General features: G+C 45.5%; 1 protein-coding gene across 1 annotated transcript in view; it reads left to right on the top strand.

The window, feature by feature from the left end:
• Nucleotides 1–232: 232 nt before the first annotated feature.
• The window catches only part of tmeff1a (transmembrane protein with EGF-like and two follistatin-like domains 1a), a 30,350-nt gene continuing 11,582 nt past the window's right edge, over nucleotides 233–19,000 (top strand). The window contains exons 1-3 of the mRNA XM_079570168.1: nucleotides 233–836; nucleotides 15,541–15,650; nucleotides 17,524–17,653. Coding sequence (XP_079426294.1) covers nucleotides 641–836; nucleotides 15,541–15,650; nucleotides 17,524–17,653 — 436 coding nt within the window. The 5' untranslated portion in view covers nucleotides 233–640. The remainder of the gene's footprint in view (nucleotides 837–15,540; nucleotides 15,651–17,523; nucleotides 17,654–19,000) is intronic.

Here is a 19,000-nt window from a genome sequence, read left to right as displayed (position 1 = left end):
TTTCCCAGCATCCGCCGCGCGGTGATCATGTGACAGCCCCATCTCTCTCCCTCTCCCTCCCTCCTTCCCCCTCTCTCTCACTCCCTCCCTCTCTCTCTCTCCCTCTCTCTCTCTCCCTCCCTCCCTCTCTCTCTCTCCCTCTCTCTCTCTCCCTCCCTCCCTCCCTCTCTCTCCCTCTCTCTCTCTCTCTCCCTCTCTCTCTCCCTCCCTCCCTCCCTCTCTCTCTCTCTCCCTCTCTCTCTCCGCATGTGTCTTTATTGTGTTTTTAGCCGCGCTGTTTTCCTTCTACGCGTCACGTCTGCCGCACCGCTCCGCCGCGCCTCCTCTCCGCGCACGCGGCTGCCGTGCGCTTCTCCTCCGCTATAAAACAAACAAAAAAATCCACTAGACTCTTTTCTGTGAAGAAGCGCGCCGGGATTTCTGATGAATCTTTTATGCTCTCACGGCTAGGATGCTGCCCTCCAGCCGCGCCGCTCTCCCGCGCCTCTCTCCGACCAGCCTGGCCCAAAAGGACGCGTCTTAGGCGGGCACCTCCTCCTCTCCCAGATCCGTGCATCAGTCCCGTTCCTGACTCGGCCCGTGTGCGTGTGTTGTGTTTACGCCGCGTCTCGGCTCGGGTTCGGTTGGGTTCGACGCCGCCATGACGCGCCGGGGCCCCGCTGGGATTGGTTCGGACAGGGCCCCTGGGAGCTGCTGCTGCCGGGGGTCGGTGCTCATGCCGCCGCCGCCGCTGCTGCTGCTGCTGCTGCTGCCGCTGCTGCTGTGGGTGGACCAGGCGTGCGCGTCCTACTCGCCCCAGAGCGGAGAGTGCCGAGGCAAAGGCCGCGACTGCACAGGTGAGGAGGGTTAGTGCTCACTGGAGCTTCTTCAAGGCCACGCGGCTCTCGCGGACGGTCTGATTCTGATCATGATCAGCTCTGCATCAGCTACACGCACGTTCCAAAGGCCACATGATTCTCCTTTCAGACTGGGATCTATACAAACTACTGTATTCACTGGTTATTGACCTTTATTTCACCAGGAAGGTCCCCGAGGTTGTAGAACCTTCACTGGGAGGGGGGTCCTGGTCATTTCATGTTACTGTATGGAGAGTGGGGGGTCCCTGCTGCCTGGGGGTCGGTACTTTGGTGGTTGTTGTGTAAAAAATATAAAATAGATGCTATACATTTGACTATGAACAGACATTTTGGGATGTTTTCTAGTTGTCGGCATCTTCAAAACACGTCTGGAATATTTGCTTTTAAAGATGTTGGTCTCAAAAGGTTTTGGGGTAAATTGAACCACCAGAGTTAAAGGTGAAATTGACACTAAACATCATAAAGTCTTAATGTTTCCCATTAGCAATTGTATTTCGAAAAAAAAAATATTGTAATTTTTTTTTCTTTTCATATGCATATGATCAAATCGATAATCTCACATTGAAATAAAAATGTTTTATTTTCAAAATATAAGGGTGGGTCAACTTCCCCTTCGCAGTTTATTATTGCCAAGCATTTCAATTTTGGAGAATTTAGCAGTGAATAGGCGGATTCGGCATTGCGTGCTGGTCCAGGTTAAAGGTCAGGCCTAGATCGTATCCCAAACTGTTAACATGACCGAGTGTGACACAGATATTCAATGTCTTTAGCGTTGAAAATCGATGTTTTAAAAGAATTCTGTAAGAAACGGGGACACAGTGTTACTGGGAAGAGAAAAAGAACTCGTGGCCCTTAGTGCTAAAGCAATAAAGAAATAAAAACAGTTGTTGTATTAAGTAAACAGACACATTGGCTACAAATAGCATTACTTAGCTTTATGTCAAACTTACTCATTTAATCCATTCGTCACAACGTTCCTACTCTTTTCTTTCAGTAGGAAATGTGATGAGTCCGTATGCTGGCTCCACATACAACACTGTGAGGATCCTTTATTGCACTAAACTCGTCATAGATGATTAAGCCCACGTGGACAGTCACACTGCAAAGGAGAATGAATGTGAACCTGCATATCGCCGGAAAACCACTTTAATCGATGTAATTGTCACTAAATAGCCGGTTGTTCTACTATGATAGTCTGGTTTTAATGGGCTTTGTTGGGCTTTGTTGTAGGTGTGAACTTTGACCTGAACACTGCCGCGCATGCGTCCTGAAAATGCTGATTTGACGTATTGAATCATGTACAGCACCTGTGTGAAGCTAGCCCCCCATAGTGTCCCGTTGTGGTGAAGTCGGCGAGTGCTCCATAGGCTATAGGCTACTGCTGTGTCGTCTTAAGACAGTCAGTCTCTTAATACCCGCCTGAACCAAGCACATTTTTGTCCAGTTTGGCTTTGCCCAAATCTAAAAGCTTCTTGACAAAATAGCGATGAAACCGACAAAACCGTTCCTATCAGTTTTGCAGGTTTCACTTTCAAATGAGGCGTTGCACTGGCCAAGTTCTCCAGTCGAGAAGCTTTTACGTTAAAGCGGGGGGTGAGAGGTTAAAGGCCTTCCACAATCTACTTCACCATTACGGTATCTAACGTCCTCCATACGTTTTGAATGAGGGTTAAAGGTCATGTGTTCTTGGTGATAGTGTGTGACCATGGACTGAATGGCAGACTGAGACACTACGCTGTCAGGCAGTACAACACTACTGTAAGGTCACTCATCCAATCTTCATTTGTAAAGAGCAAAGTTAACCACGGTGCTGAACACAACAGAGGGAATGACATTTAAACACAACAACAAAGTGTGCGTTTAAAAGTCCACATCTCCAGTAAAGGCACCATTTAAAAGTACAAAGAGACTCTTACAGCCTAGAGGCCATAGTATAACACCTCATTTGAAAGCTAAGACCTACAAAACTGATTTAAACTCTTTCCTCATTTTTGTCACGTGTTTGTTGTGTGGTTTTTTTTACATGTTTTGGTCACATTTCGTGGCTTTATATTTTAGTCGTTCCATCTTTTAAAATGTAATATGTTTGTATTACATATTACTGTTTCAAAAATGTAGTGCAGTTACATTACTATGAGTTACTTCTGAGTTACTTTTGGCAAGATATAAACTGAAAGTAGTATTAATATACCGAGCAGAGTTTCCTTTTCCTATACTAACCCTAACTAATGCTCTCATATTTAGTTTGGACGACATTAGCTTCACACAACTTTGATTTGGTGCTGCGTTTTATTTGGGGGGAGTTCAAATCCCCTCTCTCGAGTTACTTTCATTGTAAAGACTAATATTTTACTGTATTGTGTAAGTAATGTGTTATATGTTCCTTAGTTACTGTATACATGCTTTTCAGTCATGTGACTTTTGTTGTTATGGTGGCCATTTTGAATACCGAAGTAGAATAATACAGTACTACAACATGCAACATGAAACACGACATTGTATTTACTCATAATCATTGTTCAAGAAGATAACTGTAAAAACATGTCCCCAGAGACGCACGTTTATGTGAAGAAACCAGTGAGTCAGTGTTCAAGCTGCTCAAGACGTTAGCATGCTACCGGTTAGCATTTAGCGTCAGCAGCTCAGCTCCGACCTCTCCAAGAACCACGCTCCAAACAGCTAGCCTTGGCTACGACATGTGACCGAGGTCAGAGCTGAGCTGGTTCTGTAGTATTTCCTCAGTGTTCATAGATGTGAATGTCAATGATTGAAGCTAATTGCTAACCAGTAGCAAGCATGCTAACGTCTTGAGCAGCTGATACACTGACTCAGACTGTGAAGGTTTTGTGTTTCCTCTTTGATGTGTTAATAAATGTGAGTGAAGCAGATCTTTCGTAGCTCGACGTCTGTGTCACATTTGTTGTTACATCACATAAACGTGCGTCTCCGGGGCCGCCATGTCTCATTATCTTCATGAGCAATGATTACGATTACATCAAAATGCCACTGTTGTTTTTCATTGAGGAGACATATTGTTACATGTTGTAGTACTGCATAATCCCCCTCCTGGAACCGCCACCTTAACGTGGTGGAGGGGTTTGAGCACCTGAATGATCCTGGGGCTCTGCTGTCGGGGGCTTGGTGCCCCTGGTAGGGTCTCCCAGGGCAAACAGGTCCTACGTGACGGGTCAGACAAAGAGCGGTTCAGATGAGAGACTAACAGGCCTAATCGTGGACCCACCGCCTGCAGGAGGAGCCATAAGGGGGCTGGTGCAATGTGATTTCCACGACCCGGCAACAGAAAAGTAAAATGGATGGATGGAGTGCTGCATAATTCTACTTCGGTATTCAAAATGGCCGATGATGTCATTGGATAAGCTGTAAGCTCCAGTCAAGAAGCTTTTAGATTTGAGTAAAGCCGAGCTGGAGAAAAAGAGCTCGACTAAGGTGGGGGTTAAGAGGTGAAGGTGCGGGGGCAGTGCATTTTATAGTGTTGGATCTTCCTCGGTGTGACTTTATCGATCACCTGCATGAGGACTGTAAACTCTTTCATATTCTGCATCGTCTTCATCTACTATGACACATCACCCTGTTGTTCTTACAGCGTTTGTAACAAGTGAATTCTTCCATTGTGAGATCAATACAGTCCCATCTTAAATCATCCTTGAGGGGGACTGGTCAATAATCAATGAGTGATCAATAACTGAAAAACACTAACAAAGCACTAGCCAATGCAGGCTAGCTGAAGGCTAACCGCAGCACACATGGTTTTGCTCATGTTCCGTGTCTGCGTGTTTCTTTGGAGAACAGACATGTGAACGGCACACAGGCTCCCACACTGTGTCCCACTATGAACTGACCCAGTCATAAACAACCCCCCCTTCATAGTGTCCAAAAACAACTGTCCACCAGCTGTGGGTCACGTTGCTGGCTCCATCCAAAACCACAGCAATGACAGAAGACAGCCTGCTGAAGAGATAAAGACCATGTGAAAACCCCCTCAGGTCGTGGAGGGGGTCACTTTGGAATGAGTGGATGAGGGAGAATACACCAAATCTAAACAAGCCAAACAAGGAACTTACACACGACCAGGCTCGTATTCTGTGGGGAAAAGAGAATGTTAAGCGAAAAAAAAAAGTGTTATTTTGGAAAGTCTAATGGGATAAATCCATTCCAGTTGAGTTGTTAAAGTTGTTAAAAAGATATTTGATTAAACTCTAGGTCAGACGTGATGCTCGTTGATGTGGCAAACGAAGCGGCCATCTTGTGACTGGCCGGCGAGGCTAACCCCCTAAAACACACTCATGAGACACAGTCATTGTTAGTGATTGGTTTCTCACTTCTAAGTCTCGTATCTCAGTCAGGATCAGCTCATTTCTCTGAAACGTTGTGCTAGCTTTGTTTTCTCCTTCCATGGTTAGTATTCCGCTGGTTAGCATTCATTGTATCACTGTCCCATAATCAATAGATATTGATCTACCCCAGGGAAACTGAAGCTACATGCAGAGCTATACTATGTGATCGAGTCTCTGAAAGGCGCTAAACAAATAAAGTCCATTCCTTTTTTTAAAAGTACAGAAGCACTGTTTTAAAGTAGGAAACAAACTCTTGTTATGAACGGAAGTGAATGATTTGAAGTGTTTGACAAAGAAAAACCCATGAACAAATGGAGCTTAAAGGAACAGGCCTCCGTTTTTACATACTGTGATATGTTCTTACCTGATCTTAGACGAGTTGATGCGTACCTGTCTGGTCTTTGTGCGTGCCCTCAGTCACACCAAATGACCAAAGATGTTGTTACCGTTTGGTCTCTCCCAGCATATTCCTATTCCTATTGTGCCCGCCCCTTTTCTCCTATCTGTTAACATGGGACTGGAGAAGTCCAGATAAAATCAGTTACTACACGAAAACAAAGTCATGAAATAACTGAAAATAGAACCGTGTGAATCCGTGGTGTTTCTGTTTGATTATTCTGCACTGGGCCATCGTGTTACTGAGGCCACGTCCTGTCTCCAGCTTTATTAAAGATCTTTGGAGGCTGAGGTGACAGGTTAACAGGGAGTAGCCTCCTTTCCCCATTAGCAAGACTCCACAGCGCCACCCGTTGGCCACTTCCGGGGTGGTCTAGAACAGTGGAACAAGCTATTCATTATTCTCTTGCTTTTGAATGCTCAACGAATGATGGGGAAAGCTTTGTCAGTGTTTCATAAATAATTCATCACTTGTGTTCATTTATTATGGATGAAGGCGAGACGCTGTCGGTGAATGAGTGAAAATGATACTTTTAGACAAATGCATTTGAAACTATTGCTGAACATTACTGATGTAAATATGAGGGAAAAGAATGTAGGCTACTGATGAGGCCAAGTTTGGAGTCTGTAGGTGCTGCTTGTGTGGAGATATATTTACATCATATATACAGTATACACTAGTGTGAGGATGAATGGAGTCACTGTGATAGACAAACATGGGTAAGTTTAGGGATTTTTGTTTGTTGGACCCAAAACCTGAACATTTGGAGAGAGAAATGTGCGTCTCCTCGTCCACATGAAGAGCTCTTCCCGATCTCTAGTCTTTGCCCCAGATATTGGTTATTTTTGGTCCTTTTTGTAATCGAAAACCCAGAGACTTAATCAATAAAGCTCAGAGAAGAGACCGTCCACATCCTGCATTCCCCCACACATGGCCCCGCTTTACTCCTACTTTACTCCTGCTTTACTCCTGCTCTACTCCTGCTTTACTCCTGCTTTACACCTGCTCTACTCCTGCTTTACTCCTGCTTTACTCCTGCTTTACTCCTGCTTTACTCCTGCTTTACTCCAGCTTTGCTCCTGCTTTACTCCTGCTTTACTCCAGCTTTACTCCTGCTTTACTCCTGCTTTACTCCAGCTTTACTCCTGCTTTACTCCTACTTTACTCCTGCTTTACTTCTGCTTTACTCCTGCTTTACTCCTGCTTTACTCCTGCTTTACTCCTGCTTTACTCCTGCTTTACACCTGCTTTACTCTTGCTTTACTCCTGCTTTACTCCAGCTTTACTCCTGCTTTACTCCTGCTTTACTCCTGCTTTACTCCTGCTTTACTTCTGCTTTACTCCTGCTTTACTCCTGCTTTACTCCTGCTTTACACCTGCTTTACTCCTGCTTTACTCCAGCTTTACTCCTACTTTACTCCTGCTTTACTCCTGCTTTACTCCTGCTTTACTCCTGCTTTACTTCTGCTTTACTCCTGCTTTACTCCTACTTTACTCCTGCTTTACTTCTGCTCTACTCCTGCTTTACTCCTGCTTTACTCCTGCTTTACTCCTGCTTTACTTCTGCTTTACTCCTGCTTTACTCCAGCTTTACTCCTGCTTTACTCCTGCTTTACTTCTGCTTTACTCCTGCTTTACTCCTGCTTTACTCCTGCTTTACACCTGCTTTACTCTTGCTTTACTCCTGCTTTACTCCAGCTTTACTCCTGCTTTACTCCTGCTTTACTCCTGCTCTACTCCTGCTTTACACCTGCTTTACTCCTGCTTTACTCCTGCTTTACTCCTGCTTTACTCCTGCTTTACTTCTGCTTTACTCCTGCTTTACTCCTGCTTTACTCCTGCTTTACTTCTGCTTTACTCCTGCTTTACTCCTGCTTTACTCCTACTTTACTCCTGCTTTACTCCTGCTTTACTCCTGCTTTACTCCTGCTTTACTCCTACTTTACTCCTGCTTTACTCCTGCTTTACTCCTGCTTTACTTCTACTTTACTCCTGCTTTACTCCTGCTTTACTCCTGCTTTACTCCAGCTTTGCTCCTGCTTTACTCCTGCTTTACTTCTGCTTTACTCCTGCTTTACTCCTGCTTTACTCCAGCTTTACTCCTGCTTTACTCCTGCTTTACTCCAGCTTTACTCCTGCTTTACTCCTACTTTACTCCTGCTTTACTTCTGCTTTACTCCTGCTTTACTCCTGCTTTACACCTGCTCTACTCCTGCTTTACTCCTGCTTTACACCTGCTTTACTCTTGCTTTACTCCTGCTTTACTCCAGCTTTACTCCTGCTTTACTCCTGCTTTACTCCTGCTTTACTCCTGCTTTACTTCTGCTTTACTCCTGCTTTACTCCTGCTTTACTCCTGCTTTACACCTGCTTTACTCCTGCTTTACTCCAGCTTTACTCCTACTTTACTCCTGCTTTACTCCTGCTTTACTCCTGCTTTACTCCTGCTTTACTTCTGCTTTACTCCTGCTTTACTCCTACTTTACTCCTGCTTTACTTCTGCTCTACTCCTGCTTTACTCCTGCTTTACTCCTGCTTTACTCCTGCTTTACTTCTGCTTTACTCCTGCTTTACTCCAGCTTTACTCCTGCTTTACTCCTGCTTTACTTCTGCTTTACTCCTGCTTTACTCCTGCTTTACTCCTGCTTTACACCTGCTTTACTCTTGCTTTACTCCTGCTTTACTCCAGCTTTACTCCTGCTTTACTCCTGCTTTACTCCTGCTCTACTCCTGCTTTACACCTGCTTTACTCCTGCTTTACTCCTGCTTTACTCCTGCTTTACTCCTGCTTTACTTCTGCTTTACTCCTGCTTTACTCCTGCTTTACTCCTGCTTTACTTCTGCTTTACTCCTGCTTTACTCCTGCTTTACTCCTACTTTACTCCTGCTTTACTCCTGCTTTACTCCTGCTTTACTCCTGCTTTACTCCTACTTTACTCCTGCTTTACTCCTGCTTTACTCCTGCTTTACTTCTACTTTACTCCTGCTTTACTCCTGCTTTACTCCTGCTTTACTTCTGCTTTTGTCCTGCTTTACTCCTACTTTACTCTAGCTTTACTCCTGCTTTACTCCTGCTTTACTCCTGCTTTACTCCTGCTTTACTTCTGCTTTACTCCTGCTTTACTCCTGCTTTACTCCTGCTTTACTCCAGCTTTACTCCTGCTTTACACCTGCTTTACTCCTGCTTTACACCTGCTCTACTCCTGCTTTACTCCTGCTTTACTCCTGCTCTACTCCTGCTTTACACCTGCTTTACACCTGCTTTACTCCTGCTTTACAACTGCTTTACTCCTGCTTTACTCCTGCTTTACTCCAACTTTACACCTGCTTTACTCCTGCTTTACACCTGCTTTACTCCTGCTTTACACCTGCTCTACTCCTGCTTTACTCCTGCTTTACTCCTGCTCTACTCCTGCTTTACACCTGCTTTACACCTGCTTTACTCCTGCTTTACTCCTGCTTTACACCTGCTTTACTCCTGCTTTACTCCTACTTTAATCCTGCTTTACTCCAGCTTTACTTCTGCTTTACTCCTGCTTTACTCCTGCTTTACTCCTGCTTTACTCCAGCTTTACTCCAGCTTTACTCCTGCTTTACTCCAGCTTTACTCCTGCTTTACTCCTGCTTTACTCCTGCTTTACTCCTGCTTTACTCCTGCTTTACTCCTGCTTTACTCCAGCTTTACTCCAGCTTTACTCCAGCTTTACTCCAGCTTTACTCCTGCTTTACTCCAGCTTTACTCCAGCTTTACTCCTGCTTTACTCCTGCTTTACTCCTGCTTTACTCCTGCTTTACTCCTGCTTTACTCCTGCTTTACTCCTGCTTTACTCCTGCTTTTCTCCTGCTTTTCTCCTGCTTTACTCCTGCTTTACTCCTACTTTACTCCTGCTTTACACCTGCTTTACTCCAGCTTTACTCCTGCTTTACTCCAGCTTTTCTCCTACTTTACTCCTGCTTTTCTCCTGCTTTACTCCTGCTTTACTCCTGCTTTACTCCTGCTTTACTCCTGCTTTACTCCTGCTTTACTCCTGCTTTTCTCCTGCTTTACTCCTGCTTTACTCCTGCTTTACTCCTGCTTTTCTCCTGCTTTACTCCTGCTTTTCTCCTGCTTTACTCCTGCTTTACTCCTGCTTTTCTCCTACTTTACTCCTGCTTTACTCCTGCTTTACACCTGCTTTTCTCCTGCTTTACTCCTGCTTTTCTCCTGCTTTACTCCTGCTTTTCTCCTGCTTTACTCCTGCTTTACTCCTGCTTTTCTCCTACTTTACTCCTGCTTTTCTCCTGCTTTACTCCTGCTTTACTCCTGCTTTACTCCAGCTTTACTCCTGCTTTACACCTGCTTTACTCCTGCTTTACTCCTGCTTTACTCCAGCTTTACACCTGCTCTACTTCTGCTTTACACCTGCTTTACTCCTGCTTTACTCCAGCTTTACTCCAGCTTTACTCCTGCTTTACTCCGGCTTTACTCCTGCTTTACTCCAGCTTTACTCCTGCTTTACACCTGCTCTACTCCAGCTTTACTCCTGCTCTACTCCAGCTTTACTCCTGCTTTACTCCAGCTTTACTCCTGCTTTACTCCAGCTTTACTCCTGCTTTACACCTGCTTTACACCTGCTTTACTCCTGCTTTACTCCTGCTTTACTCCTGCTTTACTCCAGCTTTACTCCTGCTTTACTCCAGCTTTACTCCTGCTTTACACCTGCTTTACTCCTGCTTTACTCCTGCTTTACTCCTGCTTTACTCCTGCTTTACACCTGCTTTACTCCTGCTTTACACCTGCTTTACTCCTGCTTTACACCTGCTTTACTCCTGCTTTACACCTGCTTTACTCCTGCTTTACACCTGCTTTACTCCTGCTTTACTCCTGCTTTACTCCAGCTTTACTCCTGCTTTACTCCAGCTTTACTCCTGCTTTACTCCGGCTTTACTCCTGCTTTACTCCAGCTTTACTCCAGCTTTACTCCTGCTCTACTCCAGCTTTACTCCTGCTTTACTCCAGCTTTACTCCTGCTTTACTCCAGCTTTACTCCTGCTTTACACCTGCTTTACACCTGCTTTACTCCTGCTTTACTCCTGCTTTACTCCTGCTTTACTCCAGCTTTACTCCTGCTTTACTCCAGCTTTACTCCTGCTTTACACCTGCTTTACTCCTGCTTTACTCCTGCTTTACTCCTGCTTTACACCTGCTTTACTCCTGCTTTACTCCTACTTTAATCCTGCTTTACTCCAGCTTTACTTCTGCTTTACTCCTGCTTTACTCCTGCTTTACTCCTGCTTTACTCCAGCTTTACTCCAGCTTTACTCCTGCTTTACTCCAGCTTTACTCCTGCTTTACTCCTGCTTTACTCCTGCTTTACTCCTGCTTTACTCCTGCTTTACTCCTGCTTTACTCCAGCTTTACTCCAGCTTTACTCCAGCTTTACTCCAGCTTTACTCCTGCTTTACTCCAGCTTTACTCCAGCTTTACTCCTGCTTTACTTCTGCTTTACTCCTGCTTTACTCCTGCTTTACTCCTGCTTTACTCCTGCTTTACTCCTGCTTTACTCCTGCTTTTCTCCTGCTTTACTCCTGCTTTACTCCTACTTTACTCCTGCTTTACACCTGCTTTACTCCAGCTTTACTCCTGCTTTACTCCAGCTTTTCTCCTACTTTACTCCTGCTTTTCTCCTGCTTTACTCCTGCTTTACTCCTGCTTTACTCCTGCTTTACTCCTGCTTTACTCCTGCTTTACTCCTGCTTTTCTCCTGCTTTACTCCTGCTTTACTCCTGCTTTACTCCTGCTTTTCTCCTGCTTTACTCCTGCTTTTCTCCTGCTTTACTCCTGCTTTACTCCTGCTTTTCTCCTACTTTACTCCTGCTTTACTCCTGCTTTACACCTGCTTTTCTCCTGCTTTACTCCTGCTTTTCTCCTGCTTTACTCCTGCTTTTCTCCTGCTTTACTCCTGCTTTACTCCTGCTTTTCTCCTACTTTACTCCTGCTTTTCTCCTGCTTTACTCCTGCTTTACTCCTGCTTTACTCCAGCTTTACTCCTGCTTTACACCTGCTTTACTCCTGCTTTACTCCTGCTTTACTCCAGCTTTACACCTGCTCTACTTCTGCTTTACACCTGCTTTACTCCTGCTTTACTCCAGCTTTACTCCAGCTTTACTCCTGCTTTACTCCGGCTTTACTCCTGCTTTACTCCAGCTTTACTCCTGCTTTACACCTGCTCTACTCCAGCTTTACTCCTGCTCTACTCCAGCTTTACTCCTGCTTTACTCCAGCTTTACTCCTGCTTTACTCCAGCTTTACTCCTGCTTTACACCTGCTTTACACCTGCTTTACTCCTGCTTTACTCCTGCTTTACTCCTGCTTTACTCCAGCTTTACTCCTGCTTTACTCCAGCTTTACTCCTGCTTTACACCTGCTTTACTCCTGCTTTACTCCTGCTTTACTCCTGCTTTACTCCTGCTTTACACCTGCTTTACTCCTGCTTTACACCTGCTTTACTCCTGCTTTACACCTGCTTTACTCCTGCTTTACACCTGCTTTACTCCTGCTTTACACCTGCTTTACTCCTGCTTTACTCCTGCTTTACTCCAGCTTTACTCCTGCTTTACTCCAGCTTTACTCCTGCTTTACTCCGGCTTTACTCCTGCTTTACTCCAGCTTTACTCCAGCTTTACTCCTGCTCTACTCCAGCTTTACTCCTGCTTTACTCCAGCTTTACTCCTGCTTTACTCCAGCTTTACTCCTGCTTTACACCTGCTTTACACCTGCTTTACTCCTGCTTTACTCCTGCTTTACTCCTGCTTTACTCCAGCTTTACTCCTGCTTTACTCCAGCTTTACTCCTGCTTTACACCTGCTTTACTCCTGCTTTACTCCTGCTTTACTCCTGCTTTACACCTGCTTTACTCCTGCTTTACACCTGCTTTACTCCTGCTTTACACCTGCTTTACTCCTGCTTTACTCCTGCTTTACTCCAGCTTTACTCCTGCTTTACTCCAGCTTTACTCCTGCTTTACTCCTGCTTTACACCTGCTTTACTCCTGCTTTACACCTGCTTTACTCCTGCCTCAGCCGGGTTGTCTTAAGAAACGCTGGCGTCTGTGGTTGTTTGGTTTTTGGTTTGTCTTTTCTCCTGGTTATGCAGAACAATGGAGTGCAACGATGCAAGTGTGGGGATAAGGGGATGGATCGGGGCCAGTTGCCGTGGTTACGACGAAAACAATGAGACAAGGGCATAAATAATAGAGCGCGATGGGATTTATGTCGGATCAATATTCCTCTCTGCAACAAGAGCCCAGCAGCAGACGGTTTAGACCTGCCTAGTTTAAACGCTATTTCATCTCATGGCTTTAGTCCGGCTCATTAACCTGCTCTCGGGCGCCGCCGCCGCTGCCGCCGCCGCGCTGACATTTTGGGTTCACATTGGTCAAACTGATTTAGGGAATTTGGGTAATTACTGTCTTTCACCTTTTCATCCACAACCGCTCTTACTACTAACTGTCAGAGAAATGACAGTCAGGGCTTTAAAAATATGACCAACACTTCCCTGTTAAATCTTTTACATAGCAACATAAAGCAAATACAGATTGGAGCTTCAGCTGTAGAAGAAGAAACAAACAAAGTGGACAGGATTGGTCTAAACTGAAGCCAAACATGTGCCACCAGCAGGACAATGTCCACTTGAATATCCAAAAATTCTTACATTCAAAGTAGAATGTCCCGCTGTTTTTGATGAGGGAACATTTTTTGTTAAAAGCTCAATAAAGTTGATTTAGCATAATATGTTTCCTTTAAACTGATCAAAGCCATAGTAGCACATGCGCCTCCTACAAAGGCAGGAGAATGTGGAGGATATGTGTGAATACAGATGAGTGACTGTAGGACATGTATGTACGTGCACATTTGGTGCAGTTCATTCTCTGCTATTGGCGGACAACTAAGTTCTCGAGGCGATATCGTGACCAGATGACAAAGTACATTTTTTAATTAAACTTTTATTTAACCAGGATGAAAACTTACACAGATTAAAAATCTGTTTTTCAAGAGTGGCAAAAATACAGACACAAACATGAAAAATACACCACGTTCATTATTATTATACAAATTACATTTTTCTCTGATTTCCTAAACTGTCAACTCAAATCACAGTCAGCATGATTTTCAAGTCTTAAACTGTTAGAGGATCATTGAATATGGTTGAAAAAAGTGAAAACAGTAGTTTTTTTTTCAAAAATAAATAAAAAACTCAAAATCTACTGTTCCAAATTATTATGCAACTCCTCGTTTTAATACATTTTAAAGCTTGTAATTAACTTAAAATGGTCATTTGTTGTATTTGTAGCATTAGGAGGTCATATTTACTGAAATCAAAAGATATTTCAATCAAAAAAGTATTAACAGGTCGAGTTATATTTGACCATCGGAGCCCTTGTGTGATAGCAGCTTCAAAATTCTTAAATCCATTAAACTTGTGAGTTTTTGGACAGTTTCTGCTTGGATTTCTTTACAGGATGTTAGAATAACCTCCCAGAGCTGCTGTTTGGATGAAAACTGCCTCCCACCCTCATAAATGTTTTGCTTGTTGATGCTCCAAAGGTTCTCAATAGGGTTGAGGTCAGGGGAGGAGGGGGTCCACATCATGAGTTTCTCTCCTTTTATGCCCATAGCAGCCAGTGATGCAGAGGTTTTCTTTACAGCAGGACATGGTGCGTTGTCATGATGAAGAGGATCTTGTTAGGGAAAAGTAGCATAGAAGACAGTGGTCAGTCAGAAACTCCACATATTTTTCAGAGGTCATTTTCACACCTTCAGGGATCCTAAAAGGGACTGACCAGCTCTCTCACCATGATTCTGGCCCAAAACATGACTCCGCCCCCTCCTTACTGACATCAGAGCCTTGTTAGGACATGGTGGCCATTCACCAACTATCCACTACTCCATCCATCTGACCATCCAGAGTTACAGAGAGAGAGAGACTGTTTGAAAATGAGTCTTCATGTATTTCTGAGCCACTGCAGCCGTTTCTGTTCATCAGCTTCAATGAACCGTTTAGGGGAGGCCGGATAGAAGGTTGATGCACAACTGCAGCCTCTGGAGGGTCCTACACCTTGATGTTCGGGAGTCTCCTGAGGCACCATCAGCTTCAAATACCTGTTTGCTGCTTTGTAGCTGCTGTTCTCTTAATCTGATGTGTTTGTCTGACAGAAACCGTTCATATTGTGCCTTTATCTGCACAAACCCCTGCTAGGCTCTGAATCAGCCACGAATCTCTTAACAGTACGATGAATACGCTTCATCTTTCATGAAACAACAAAGGTTTTCACACCTAGTCTAAGGCATTCAACTATTTCACGCTTTTCGTCAGCAGAGATCATTTTTCTTTACCATATTGCTTGAAAATTATGGTCTGCTTAATAATGTGGAACATCCTTTTTCAGTAGTTTTTCCTCAACTGGACTCATCTGACAACAATTTTTTTTTTTTTTTACCTTTTTGACACTGAAATACAATAATCATTTGGAACGCAGTGTATGCACACACTGAACATCTGCAGGTGAATGACTGTTGCACATCTGTCCTGATTCAAAAGAATCAAGTGTCAGTTCTGTCAAGTGAAACTCATTCTGGAAGACTTCCCATCTCAGGCACTTTGGGCGCAGAGAGCAGGAGGAGGCCCTGAGCTCGGGTTGGAGCTGCTGCTCCTCAGCTCAGTGAGCTGCTGTAGATAAGGAGGGACATCTGAAGAATAGACTTTAACGTAAAGGTACCAATGTTTCAATCCGTGAAACGTCAGAGATGAAGGACACTGGACACAGTGAAAACACAACTTTATAAGCTCTTCCATTTGCTGCATGCTTCAGTCAGCCCAGTCTGTGGGAAATACATTTTGCATATACTTAGAGATTCTATCCTGTCTAACATGTCCCCCTCTGTCCCCGCAGACCTGTCCCAGAGGAAGAGTGACCTGCGTGTGTGTGACGAGTGGAGCTGTAGATATGGAGGGGTGTGTCGAGACGACGGCGCGCAGCTCAAGTGCATCTGCCAATTCCAGGTAAGTGTCCAAAGGCAATCCATGTACCAAAATAGAGATTGTTAAGTTTACTTTCTTAAAAGTCCTACAGCGCTCACTTCCCTAGCAGGCCGGAGTGGACTATCCTAAAGACATCTGAAACACAGACCACCACTTAATCAAACTGCTCTCAAGTGGCCTGTCCCACAGAAAGATGACTGTAGACCCGGCTGTGGGGTGACCTGTCCTCCAGCGGGCCGTGGCTTGTGCCGCGCAGAGGTCAGAGGGCGCTCAGATTGATGGCTGGGGCTTAATAGAATATGGATTCAAACCTGTGAGTGCGGAGTGTGTGCTGCTGATAAACACCTCTGCGTCACAAAGAGCCCGTCGTAATTCACTGTGACTGTAGGCCAACAGCCCGGCCTTCTCTCAGCGCTTTTTATGTGCACACATGCGTTTGCTGAAGCGGAATAGATGGATGAACAGGGGGTACACATTTCGATCCATTTAAAGTGAAAATCATGCAGAATTGAGCCTTAAAACATTCTGCTGGGCACCTCAGGAATGGTGTTTGATAAGTCGAAAATGATGTTTGTGTAAAGGAAAGACAGGACAGAAGTGAGAGACTGGGCCGGACAGAAATTTCAATAGACCAAGGGGACTTTTGTGAGCAGTAGTGGCCAAATGTTTGCTGAAGGGTATTGTCTTTCTGATGTCTTTGTCCTGGTGCCTCTCTGTCCACAGTTTTTGGGAGACTGAGGCTGGTTGGAACATCATTTGTATTTGTGCAGACATCTTGGTACAAAGTAGCTGATGAGTGTGTGTTGGTGACAGTTTCTGAAAGCTATATAGGCACTGTTATCATTTGATACGTAAGTTCACTCCCTCAAAAGTGGCCCCTCGGCAGGAGCTGGTGTAACATCCTTAGGCCTGGTTTAACAGAATGACAGGAAGTCCAAATCATGAGCCTCATGGAATACAGAGATTAGCACAAAAACCTAACCTGAGGCCGAAAAACTGATGTCATTTGTGACTATAACGGGTCAGTGGATGGATTATGGGCTTTAAAAATGTTTGTGTTCCATCCAAGACGGAAAAAAACCCAGGAAACACAGATCAGAGCTTCGGCTAAAAGGACCAAAGTGAACGCGATTGCTCAAAGCTGCATCAGTGAAGTGAAATACTACTATGAAATACCATGGTTAACTTCTTTCTCGGTCCCAGTTACGTCTGGTCACCCGATGTTACATCTGGTCACCCGATGTAACCTACAGTATAAGAACAATCATGATGCCTGCTGGATGTTACTATGAGTGTTGGGTAATGTTTATTATCAAAGTATTGCGTTGGAGACTCATCCGTTACAATATTAAACATCTATTAGCCTTCATTTAGCCATCATTTTTGCCGATGAGGAATGCTCCATTCCACAAACTGAGTCAGCAAAAAAGCAGCTAACTCACAAACAGCCCGATTCCAGTAAATGTATTCAATCATAGCACATTACAGCTAAAGGGAACAATACTGAGCCTGAACTACAGGCCCACAGTCGACTTATAGAACCATATCTTCGTTTGCTTTAGGAGTTCTTGTGCAGTGAACTTGTGATAGATTAGTTGTACAGCTTTCCTCAGCCACATAAAGCCAAGAGTTTGACCGAGCGTTGTTGTTTGGGAGGCGAGGGCGAGCTCCATCGTAGTTTTCCTCTTTAGAACCAGAAACGGCTGAAAATGAAACATGAAACACCAATGCTGTATTTACAAAAGCCTGAATGAAGCTCAGTGGTTGAGAAAAGAGAGCGTTTGCAGGTTTGATAATAATAAGACTCCATGGAGATGAATAAGTGCAGTGTTTGCATTCTGTAGTTTTGATTCATTGGTGACCCCTCGAAGCTGAGACGCCCTTGTTTTTGCAGTGCCATAAGGACTACATCCCGGTGTGCGGCTCCAACGGAGACACGTACCAGAACGAGTGCTACCGACGCCAGGCCTCGTGCAAACAGCAGCGGCTCATCAGCAAAGTGTCCGACGGGCCCTGCACTCACGGTGAGGCCACAGCCACACTTCAGTATCAATAACACACATTATGACAGGAATCAGCATCATCATGCGGACCAGGTTTCCTCACGCGGTGTTGACATTGCTACCCCCGTTACCAAGGTGAATTCTCTTTTAATTTACAAGTCTGACCTCATGATTCCACCTCTGAGGACAAGTGGAACGCCACAAATGTTTCACAAGAATACGTAAGTGATAGTCTGCAAGTTTAGATGTTTTACAAATGTAAGAGATTGTGTATGATTGACCGCTTGGGCCTGCAATTTGATGTAATGTGACAACTATTAAATAATAATATTTTTTCTAAAGTTCCCCGATGCCATCACAAGCTTCAGACGGAGAATCAGACTGTCACATCCAATCAGGAGAGAAGGAGAAGGGGGTTTAACCGTTTACTTTCTGTCTCTCTCACTCTCCTCATTGGGCAATCTCACTGACTATCAGTTTAAAGTGTTGACGAAAAATTGTAGAAGAAGGAACCCTCCCCCTCTGTGCCTCCTCACGCTCGGGTGGTCCTCCTCCCCGCACTCGGCCGTGGTCCTCCTCTCCGCACTCGGCCGTGGTCCTCCTCCCCTCACTCGGCCTAGGTTCTCCTCCCCTCACTCGGCCTAGGTCCTCCTCCCCACACTCGGCCTAGGTCCTCCTCCCCACACTCGGCCTAGGTCCTCCTCTCCACACTCGGCCTAGGTTCTCCTCCCCACACTCGGCCTAGGTCCTCCTCCCCACACTCGGCCTAGGTCCTCCTCTCCACACTCGGCCTAGGTCCTCCTCTCCACACTCGGCCTAGGTCCTCCTCTCCACACTCGGCCTAGGTCCTCCTCTCCACACTCGGCCTAGGTTCTCCTCTCCACACTCGGCCTAGGTCCTCCTCTCCACACTCGGCCTAGGTTCTCCTCCCCACACTCGGCCTAGGTCCTCCTCCCCACACTCGGCCTAGGTCCTCCTCTCCACACTCGGCCTAGGTCCTCCTCTCCACACTCGGCCTAGGTCCTCCTCTCCACACTCGGCCTAGGTCCTCCTCTCCACACTCGGCCGAGGTCCTCCTCTCCCACACTCGGCCTAGGTCCTCCTCTCCACACTCGGCCGAGGTCCTCCTCTCCACACTCGGCCGAGGTCCTCCTCTCCCACACTCGGCCTAGGTCCTCCTCTCCACACTCGGCCGAGGTCCTCCTCTCCCACACTCGGCCTAGGTCCTCCTCTCCACACTCGGCCGAGGTCCTCCTCCCCTCACTCCCCACACTCGGCCTAGGTCCTCCTCTCCACACTCGGCCGAGGTCCTCCTCTCCCACACTCGGCCTAGGTCCTCCTCTCCCACACTCGGCCGAGGTCCTCCTC

This window comes from Gobius niger (assembly GCF_951799975.1).
Source record: "Gobius niger genome assembly, chromosome: 13".
Classification (NCBI taxonomy): domain Eukaryota; kingdom Metazoa; phylum Chordata; class Actinopteri; order Gobiiformes; family Gobiidae; genus Gobius; species Gobius niger.
This window is presented reverse-complemented; position numbering and strand designations above follow the sequence as displayed.